Source organism: Cyprinodon variegatus, unplaced genomic scaffold (genome assembly GCF_000732505.1).
Source record: "Cyprinodon variegatus isolate N-32 unplaced genomic scaffold, C_variegatus-1.0 Scaffold915, whole genome shotgun sequence".
Classification (NCBI taxonomy): Eukaryota; Metazoa; Chordata; class Actinopteri; order Cyprinodontiformes; family Cyprinodontidae; genus Cyprinodon; species Cyprinodon variegatus.
The window spans coordinates 312,394-323,220 of NW_015151368.1; the positions used below are offsets into that span (position 1 = coordinate 312,394).

Sequence of the window (10,827 nt, forward strand, 5' to 3'; positions counted from 1 at the left end):
TACTTCTACTTAAGTAACAAATGTGTGAACTTTTGACACCACTGACCAAGACAGAACATCTCAAGGATAAATCCTGGAATTCAACAAACTTAACAAAAAAACAAAGGGTCAAACAAAGGGCCCATCAGCCAGGTCAGTTTAGCTCTTCGGTGTCCAGAAATTCGGCTAACATTAAATCTTGACGTCCCTCTTTAATGTGTCTTGCCATTTCCTGTTGTCTATGCTGTAATCCTCTTGGTTCCACATGAGATGCTTGTATGTTGGCTTTCTGAGCCATGGGGGATAAAGGGACCGGTACAAAACTATGATAAACAACCAGTGGAGAAGTTAAAACTTCTAATTTGGGTGCTTGAGGAACACCACCATCCGGTTGTTGTACTGGCAGCTGGATATAGCCTCCTGTCGCAGGATCAAGGAAAGTTTTTGTCTTGACTTGAACTGGCAGGTCAACAAAGAAGTATTGCCCTGAGTCTGGATCCTGAAGGAGCTTTCGTTGGGTTATAGGGAGAGACTGTGTAAGAACAGCATGGTCCATGCTAGACTGACAAGAAAACTGACCTGTGTGGTTAGACTGTCTGTATAGAGGTGTTCTATTAGTGTTGTATGCATCAGTACTTTGGCTTCTTCTTAGGGGTAGGCCTTTGTTTGGCTTTTCTTTGGCTCTGCCTCTCTGTTGAATATCATGCTTGATTGAGTTTTCAATATGCAGAGTCCTTGGTTCAAGTCTCTCACTGATTGGCAGATTTGTGCTAAACCTATGCTCTTCTTGGCTTCCCAGGTATCTATCAATACTCTGTGATCGATTGAAAGGCCTTTTTGACATAGGCCTCTCACTGACATGAACTTTGTACACCGGCACATTACTAATGATGCTGTCAGTATTATAATCCTTACAATCTGGCTTTTCTTTGGCATAACTGTCAGTGGTGTGAATTTGTCTTTCTGATGTTAGATTGGTTGGTTCAGATGCTCTTTGGTAATTGCCTTCCTTGGAATCCTGTCTCTGTCTCCAGCTCTTGTGGTTTGTTTCTACTTCATTTTGATTGTGGTTGGCTGAATGGCATTCATCCTGAACATGGCTGTCGTTGCTATGGTGTTTTGCAGTATGGTTATTGTCATAATTTTTTCTTTTATTATTACTGCATGTTTTGGCACTGCCACTGTTTTTCTGCTCTGATTTATTATTCCTCATATCTTCTGCCCTGTGTTTTCCGCTGCTTTGAGATAATTTTTGCGTCAACCTCTGGGACTCATCCTTTTTCATCCTTCTGTTTGTAAGTTTAATCGCTTTTTGAACTGCTTTTTCAGATTTTGGTAAGACTTTTGGAGGTTTGGGTAGCCCATTTTGGCCATTATTGCTTCTAGAAATAAATACTGGTTCAATAATATCCTTTGTCTTTTTTCTTTCCATAAAAACTTTAGAATTTTCAGGTGAGTCATCAGTTGGTTCAGCAGTGCTAGCTTGTAAGCCCTTTCTGCCTTCAGATGAAGGGTTCACCATACAAAACCTTTCTTCTTGTTGTGGGATGAATGAACAGCCTTCATTTTGAATATTTGAGGATGCAAGCAAATACGTTGGTGATTCCCCTGCTGATATCTCTTTCACTTTAAAGACGTCGACTGTAGTAATGCTGATATTGTTGGTAGAAAGGTGATTTGAGACTGAGGGCACTCGGTTTTCATTTTCCTGTTGTAACTGTTTGTCAAAATCTAATCCATTTGACATTGATGGCTGTTGGTTTTCATTTGTCTGATGTAACTGTTTGTCAAAATCTAATCCATTTGACCTTGCTGGGCTGTCCATAAAGGGTAGCTCTTGTTGCGATTTGGTAGACTTTAACGGCTGCTTAAGGCTATCTAGCATGTATTCCTGACCACTTAAAAAACAGCATTCCACCCCTGTTTCTCTCAAATTATTTGGCGATACAGTCTGTCCTGGTTCATTAACCTGCTTAACCTCTGTTGGTGAGTTTCCCAAAAAGTAGAAGTCTAAACCATTCTCTGCGGTTGTATTTAGTGTACTTTCCATGGTAAAGTAGCAGGATTTTGGTGACATGCTAGCTTGATCATGTTGGCTCTTTACAACTCTAACATCTTTTTTCAGCAGAAAAGGTGACACAATGTTTCTAGGGATTTTACCAAGTTCTTCTGCATCTGTATATATATCTTCATTAGTTAATTTAAAATGTTCATGTTGTGTTTTTTTTTTCTTGTTTATATTGTCATTTTGCTCAGTAATACTGTCTGGTTTTAAAGAGGCTTTTCTTTCCGACTCGTACATTTCCTGAGGTTTAGCATGACCTTCAGATGTGGCTTCTATTTTCAGACTTGTGTTTATCATTAACTTGTTCCCCAACCCAAACGTAAACATATCTGTTTCTGAACTTTGTTTTAAACTGGTATATTTCACCTCATCTTGCCATTCTTTATCAAATGTTTCATGCTGGGAAAGTAGAGCTTTGTTAACATCCCCACTTACATTAATTTCAGGACCTGTGCTGATTCTAGATAATTGCTCCTCACTGCTTCCAAAATTTGGATTCCCTTTTTCCCTTCTGCCCACTTTTTTGGTTCTTGGTGCAACAAGAGGAGCATCAATCCATTCTTCATCCCTTTCATTTGTCAAGTATTTCTCCCTGTTGTTACACACATATCCTGCTGTTTCTGGTAATCTTGTCTCTCTATGATAATTATCTAAGTTTTTTATCATGCCTTCACCTTTAATGTTTAAGATTAAATTTTGCTTATTACCCTCTGTGTCAATGTCCGGCACTGCTTCCTTATTACCTAATCTGTCTTTCTCAGGTGGTCCAGGTAGTGTTCTATTTTTTTTCAAGTCACCAAATCTTTGTTTAAGGTTTTTCTCCTTGTGTGGAAAAGTACTGTCATTCTTTTTTTCAGTTGGTTTAAACATACAGTTTTTATGGTCTTTTCTACCTTCCTGTGACCAAGTTTCACCACTTTTTTCAATAAAGTTGTCTCCAGCTTTTGTAATTTCACCCTGCTCTGTAAATTTACATCTATTTTCTCGCTCTGCTCTAACCTCCTCAAGTTCCTCGCAGTCATAATTTAGAATTGCCTTTATCGCAATTAAATTTCTGTTTTGGTTCACAAAGACATCCTGCTTGCCGTGCTCCTTCACAACAAATATGTTTTTCTTTGTTGACCCGTTTCCTCTCACAGATAGCATACCTTTCTTTATATTTCGAAGCTTCCTAGAAATTAAATTGTTTTTAGCCTTTGCGTCTTTCTCTATTCTAAAAATCTCTAGTCTGCTCCTCATGTTCTCAAGCTTGCAATCATTAAGTCGTGCTCTTTCCAGCTCTTTTAAAGCCTGAAAATCATTAGAAATATACTCACTATTTCTTAAACGTGCTATTGACTCCATTTCTTCATCTGTCTCCATTTTTGCTTTCATTTTCAGATAGGTTTCCTTGTAGTTTGCTCGCTCATTGCTTGTCAGTGATTGTTTTTCATGTTTGATAAAATCGTTCAGTCTAGATGAAAATACCTGTTTATGTTTCCCCTGTTCCTGGGCAGATTCACATTCTTCAGTTTGTAAATCTAGTTTTGCAATTAGCAAATCATCTTTAGAAACCTTGTCAGCATGCATTTGCTGCTTACCTACAGACAAGCAAAGCAGTGCATCTGACTTAGAAAAATGTCTCTTTGGCACTGGTGGAGGTTCTTTGTGTACATTGCATTTACCAACCGGTATTACATGACATGGTTCATTTTTCAATAAAGCATAGTTGTTTCCTGTTACCAAACTATCCACTCTACTTTCAGAGGCTAGTTTGAAAGCTCTCTGGTCAATTTCTTTCTGTCTCAATATACTGGCATCTGGTATATGGTTGCTGTTGCTATCTAAAAGGTTTGCTGATTGAGCTATATTTCCAGCCATACTGATGGCTTCCTTTGCATCTTTGATTGCATTTGTTCTACAAATGGTTTGGTCACCTGTTTTGTCTTCTTTGGGAGCCAGCTGAACTGCAACTTCTTTATTATGTTTCAAAACCCATAGAGTTTTGGCATTAATCTCTGTGTCCCCCCCAGATGATAGCTGCCCTATCTTAAGTGTTTGGGGTGAAATTACCGGCATATAATCTGTATCAACCTTTAAAGGAATTGAGGACAACCGTGTGTTTGTTGACAGTGCATTGGAACAGAGTTCTCTTTTTCTCCCATTATTCAATATATTAGTATCAGCAAGAGCGTTGTTACTCTGAGGACCTGAAGGATTATTTAGATCACTGTTAACATGATTTGTTTTCTCGTACATAGTGGGGGATGAATAGTTTAGCTTTCTTGGAAGTGGACTTTGACAATTTTTTGGGATATTTAGTGGTAAAATGCGGCTTTCCTCACCATGATAGATATTATCAGCTTCACATTTACCTTGCAGTACATTTTCTACCAAATAATCCTCTGATACGGGCTTGTCACTGTTATGTGTTGTAATACTGACATGTGATGGGGATACAATATGTTCCAAAACAGGACTAACTGTCAGCCCATCTTTTAAAATTGCAGGTGTACTTAAGCCAGAGCCACTGCCCTCAGAAAGAGGGTGATTTGTGTTATCTGATGGTAAAGTTTGGTAGCCACCTTCAATAAGCTCAAGAGTTTTGAATTTCTTTGGGCTGTATTGACTCTTCACCCTCTTCCTGTTGTCTTTCAATTTAAAAAGGATACTAGATGCAAGTGATTTGTAAGTTTCCCGCTTGACCTGAGGTTCAGGAGTTACTTTGGCCTCAGAGTTAGTACTGCCCAGTAGGTCACAGACAGAGGGTGAGAGAACAGTTTGAAGGGTTTCTGTAGGCTCTCCGGAAGGAATGATAGGAGTCATCAGGTGAGAGATGCTAAATGGTGTAGAAGCCAAAGAGCTTACTTCTTGAATTGTCTTAACTTCTGCAGATTCAACTTCTTCATCCATTGGTTTTGAATTTCTCTCTTGAGCTGGTTTTCCAAGTTGATTTGCCGCAACCATATTTTTTGCTCTGCATCCAGTGCGCCTCCAAGGGGCAGCATTTTTATCCCCTCCATCTGAAAGGCACCTCTTCTCAGTTAGAGGTGCAGCAGGTTTAGGCAGGGCCTTTGATGGAGGAGGAGTTGTAGTGGGTTTAGGAACTTTGGCTGCAGAGCAAACAAAAGTTACTTTCTGACATGACTGTAACTCATTTTTATTCAGAATCTGAGTTGTGTGTAATCCAGTCACCTCCTTGTAAGAGGGTATGTTGTACCATTTAGAAACATTGTCAGCAGAGAGAATATCAGTGACTGTATTGTCTTTTCCAAAGGGGTACCGGTTAAAATCTGTCCATGATTCAAAAGGACTAAACTCACTGTGAAGGAAAAAGTTTTTGATGTTGAGTTTTCTCAGCTTTTCCGTAGATTTAACATTTTTAATCTTTGTCAGTTTCCTAGATGAAATCTTGACATCCTTTTCATTAGAAGAACCATCACTGGATTGATCAAGCTGATTGTTATTGTAGTATCTATTTGATAGACAGGTGTGATAATCAGAGGAAAATTCTGAAAGCTCTTGTTCTATGCTTCGAAGTGTCGATTTATCCCATGCTTCATCATTTGAGTCAACCATACCTCCAGTTCTTTCCTCTGCAGTATGCAGAACTTTGAGAAAGGATGACATGTGGGATATGTTTTCCTGTTGGTGTTGTTTCCAGTGCTGAGGATTGATTTTATCAGATTGATGTTGCCCTGCTTTTTTAGATTTTCTATGCACATTTGTTTTAAAGGGCTCCCCTGCCAAAGGCTTAAAGCAGCTGTATGGCGAGTATCCCCACAAAAAATCATGATTGTACACTGCTTCATCACCAACACAGAGACTACGGAATGCCCTGTCAGTCAGGGTGCTGACCTCTCGATCTGTCTCATCCATTAATAGGTCAGTGAAACCGTTGGGGAAACGATGGTGAAGCATGCTTCCCATCCGATGGTTTATGTGTCGCTTTTCAAGGTAGCTCATGTTATCAGCAATTTCGTTAGTATTTTTTCATTACATGTCTTGTGCCCTCTGTTGCTGCTGCAGCTAACTTGATCCTTTCCTCCAGCTTACTTCAACATCAGTGAACTCCTTGGATTTGTCTTTTCACCTACAAAGAGAGCAGAAGAGTCAGTGTCAACATCAGTAAACCTCTAAGCCTTACAGTGTAAGCAGCTGGAACATAAAAAATTAACATGATTAACCTATAATAATAGACATTTGACATATACATTTGAGCTTGCCAGCTCTCCTTGCAAGTAAATCTTGTAAGTAAAGACAATCAAAGGTCCTTTGTCCTTCTTCCCAGGTTATTTGGTAAGTGTTTGGGTGTCTAAAGGTTACCATGGTGGCACTTCATGGCAGTGGCCAAGAATAGCTCTTGACAATGTAAATAACAATTTCACAGAATATGCAGCTTAAAATGCTACAAACCAGACATCAAAGTTGCATCTATGATTGCAAATGCTTGCTGGAGCTACGGTCAAAAAATGTTTAAAATACAGACATTCTTGACCGTTTAAAAAGCTGACAGATGTAAACATAACAACAGCTGGATCCCTTACCAAGCAAGGCTTGAGGAAGAGATGCGCGAGACGGAGAAAGCAACGCTGCAGAGGGGGGCTAACTGCAAGGGTAAGCAGAAATCCTCATACACCGCCGCTTCCACCGATTCTGCTCTCCAACCTCCGCATTGGATAACAAAATGGATAATATCCGACTCAAACTCTATTCAAAAAAGGTGATATGTAACTGCTGTGTCATCAGCAATATTGGGCAATGCTATTAACCTGCAGGGGCTAACGCTATACCGAGCTGATAGAAACAAAGAGCTCTGCGGTAAGACTCGAGGTGGCGGGCTTTGTCTTTACATCATCAACAGCTGGTGCAACAATGCTAGATCGGTCACCAGCTTCTGTTCTCCAGACATCAAGTTTCTGACTGTTAAATGGAGACCGTTCTATCTACCCATAGAGTTTAGTATGGTTAGCATTACTCCTTTTTACGTGCCCCTTAGTGCTAATACAAAAGTGGCTATGTGGACTTTGCAACTCGGGGTGAAAACACTTGAGACCTGCTTTACTTCCAACCACCTCAGGTCATCAGATTATCTCTCGGTCATTCTTATCCCTGCATATAAGCCCCAGCTGATCAGGGCTAAACCCACAGTTAAAGAGGTAAGAATGTGGTCTGAGGGTGCCATGGAGAAACTCCAAGATTGTTTTGAATGCTCTGACTGGAACATCTTCAAGGCTGCAAAAACCTATGACAACTTTTTAAATATTGATGAGTATGCCATGACTGTGTCAGCCTACATTAACCCTTTAAAGCCTGATCCAATAATAAAACAAAACAGAAAATTACTTTTTTTTTGGTTTTAAGTCCTTATTTGGCCTTTTAACTAAATTTGTAAAAAGAAAAAACAGAAATAAATTTTTTATATTAATCATTAATTACTATGCGATAAGTCAAGATAATTTTTTGTGTAGTCTTCTGCCCTCAGTTATCAGGTATATCTGATTGTGTACAATAGGATTTTGAACAAAGTTTTTACCAATAAATTATGCAAAAGGTGTCAGACGAAAAATATTTCAGAAACCGTATGTATCAAATATGATACATTTGGCATTACAGTGTTAACAAATGCATTGAGGACATCACCACCCGGGCCAACCAATGACGCTGGATGAATGGAGAGGTTTGGAAATTGCTAAAGGCATGGAACTCAGCTTTCAAGTCTGGTTATTAAGAGGCACTGAGAGCAGCACGTTCCAACTTAAACCGTTCCATCAGGTCAGTAAAGCAGAACCCCAGCCAGATGATCTAGGGTCTTTTCAACGATGCCAGCAACACAAGGCATTCGGGTAATCACAGACTACAACACACCCTCCTCCCAGGAGATGGAGCAAACACTGACTTCCTAAATAAACTGAACAACTTATTTGGAAGGTTTGAGGCACTAAACAGCCTCCAGCATTGAGAGCTGTTCCACACCAGGGGGAGTAGTCACTAAACCCGGATGTAGCTGAAGTGAGGAAAACTCTGAGGAGAGTCAACCCAAGGAGGGCCCCTGGGCCTGATAACATTACTGGGCGGGTGTACAAGGAGTGTGCAGATCAGTTGGGTGCTGTCCTCACAGACATTTTTACCACCTTGCTGGACCGAACTGTAGTGCAGGCATGCTTCAAGTCTGCCACTATCATTCCAGTCCCAAAGAAGCCTCAGCTCACCTCACTCAACAATTATCGTCCTGTCGCACAGACTCCAATCATGATGAAGTGCTTCGAAAGGCTGGTTAAAGAACACATGGTCTCCAGTCTGCCGCCAACATTTGACCCATTTTAGTTCGCCTACGACGTAACTGCCATCTCTGCTCTCCACCTGAGCCTGGTAAACCTGGAGAGAAGAAAACCCACATTCGGATGCTCTTACTGGACTTCAGTTCAGCTTCCAACACCATCATCCCACAGCATCTGATGAGCAAACTGGAACAACTGCTAGACCAGGGGTGGCAAACTGGTTCCAGAAAGAGCCGTGTGGCTGCAGGTTTTCTTTCCAACCAAGCAATGGCACACCAGACTCCATTCATCTCATCAAGTGAGTCCAATCTGAACATGATGACTTGATGAGATGAATGGAGTCTGGTGTGCCATTGCTTGGTTGGAAAGAAAACCTGCAGCCACACGGCTCTTTCTGGAACCAGTTTGCCACCTGTGTGCTAGACTTTCTCACAGACAGACCTCAGTCAGTACGGGTCAGACAGAACTACTCCGATGTCATCACCCTAAGTACAGGCTCCCCTCAGGGCTGTGTCCTGAGCACCCTGCTGTTCACCGTGATGACAGATGTCTGCGTCCCCAGGTTCACCACCGACCACATTGTGAAGTTTGCAGACGACACCACAGTGGTGGGCCTCATCAGAGACAACAATGACCTGGACTACTGAGAGGAGGTGGAGCAGCTGGTGGGCTGGTGCAGAGATAACAGCCTGATCCTGAACGTGGAGAAGACGAAGGGGATCATCATTGACATCAGGAAGAACCAGCCTCTATTGCTCACCAACAGCTCAGCTGCAGACCTGTAACTAGCTGTAGTAACTAGCTCAGCTGTAGTGCTGTAACTGCTGTAACTAATCATGCCCCACCCATCCTCACCACCTTCTACAGAAGCACCGTAGAGTTTTCTGACCAGCTGTCTCACTATGTGGTGTGGGGGCTGCAGCATCTCAGTCTGGAAGACGGTGAGCAAAGTGGTGAGAACAGCAGAGAGGATCATTGGGGCACCTCTTCCCTCCATTAAAGACATTTCATCCCAGCGCTGCATGTCTTGGGCCTGTAACATTATAAATGACCCCTCACACCCCCAACATATATATATATATATATATATATATATATATATATATATATATATATATATATATATATATATTATATATAAAATGTTACAACTTTAAATTTACGGTCATATGTTTATATTACTGCTTTTATATATTTTTTCCTATTTTTCAAGGCTGCACAAAAAAAATTTATTTCTCCAGAGAACTGTTCTAAACTGAATTTCTTTTTGTTTTACGCTTGTGTAAACAAAATGAAAAATCTGGCAAAAAAAAGAAAGGTTTTAAGGGGTCATTGAAAGATTATATAGGGTATTTTGTGTTGGTCCTTAAGGTCTCTGAATAGGGTGTGTAACATTGGTTGGGCTGCAAATGGCATATTTGCTGTTCTATACTCCCTAATGCAAGCCTGGTTAAAAGCCCTAGAATGAAAGGACAGGTTTTCTTCCTTTTATGGTATGAATATATTTAGATGAACTGTGCGCTGATTGGTTGGTTTACAATGAGCGAAGCCGCTGAGCAAAGACGCATCTTAGCAACAAAGCACTCCCTCACTGAAACATTGAAATTGTTGATATGGTTGGGTGACCAGACGTCCTCTTTTTCCTGGACATGTCCGAGTTTTCATACCTAAAAAAAAAAAGGGTGGGGGGAATTTCAAAATCGTCCGAGATTTTGGTCAACTACAGTGCAGCACGTAGTCTAAATACACCGGGTACTCAGCCGATCCAAGCCTTCAGGTCCGAGGCTGGTCCGGGAACCCCAGCGGATGGGGGCAGGGGACGGTGCGACTGAACCTGACCCAGTGACAGTATGTTTTCCCCCCACCTGCCTTACTGTGCTTCCTCCCACCAGCCCACTAAGGCAGTCCCAACCCTTGGGGACTCATTCTTGCAGTCATGGACAGAGCCTCCGAAGATTGCTAGATACTTTAATGGGTTTTCCTTTCTCCAAACTGGCGAATTCCTCAGGAAATTGCTTTTGCTGACAATATTTAACTATGGCCAATTCAGCCTTGTCCAAAGCTTCCACCATGAGTGGCTTGGTCACAGTATATTTTCTGAAGTTTTTCATCTCCTCTTTTATGCAGGACTCTGTTTGCTCTCCAATGAGGTCAGACTTTGCCAGGGACAGATGTAACTGTCTCCACTTCGCTACACAGGACAGAAGCCAGTTCTTTATTTTCAGAATCCATGCAACAGATCTCTTTAAACGTATCCAGGAGGAAAAATACTGGATCAGGCAAGACAGAGGCTCTTCTTCTGTATGTATGGGTTTAACCACTGATATTCTCTTTACCTCAGGATCTTCAGGTGACAGCACAATGATATTTTGTGGACTGACAGGCCACTCACTCAGAGGCTGCAGCAAGAACTGAGGTCCTGACAACCATGCAGGATGTTCGATCAATGCATCAGCTTTCACTAGCCTGGAGGCTATGTGTGCTGGGTTACTAGCACCATCCACATATCTCCATTGTTTGGCA

General features: G+C 41.3%; 1 protein-coding gene across 3 annotated transcripts in view; it reads right to left on the minus strand.

The window, feature by feature from the left end:
* The window catches only part of LOC107099878 (chromosome unknown open reading frame, human C10orf71), a 14,824-nt gene extending 6,457 nt beyond the window's left edge, over positions 1-8,367 (minus strand). Inside the window, exons 1-3 of one of the 3 annotated variants that reach the window (XM_015398157.1) lie at positions 8,236-8,367; positions 5,219-6,116; positions 7-5,136 (exon numbers count right to left, since the gene is read on the minus strand). In XM_015398157.1, the coding sequence (XP_015253643.1) occupies positions 134-5,136; positions 5,219-5,246 (5,031 nt within the window). In that variant the 5' untranslated portion in view covers positions 5,247-6,116; positions 8,236-8,367 and the 3' untranslated portion in view covers positions 7-133. Of the gene's footprint in view, positions 1-6; positions 6,117-8,235 lie in introns of those variants that run through there. The other 2 variants (XM_015398159.1, XM_015398156.1) reach the window with 2 other exon arrangements.
* Positions 8,368-10,827: the final 2,460 nt, after the last annotated feature.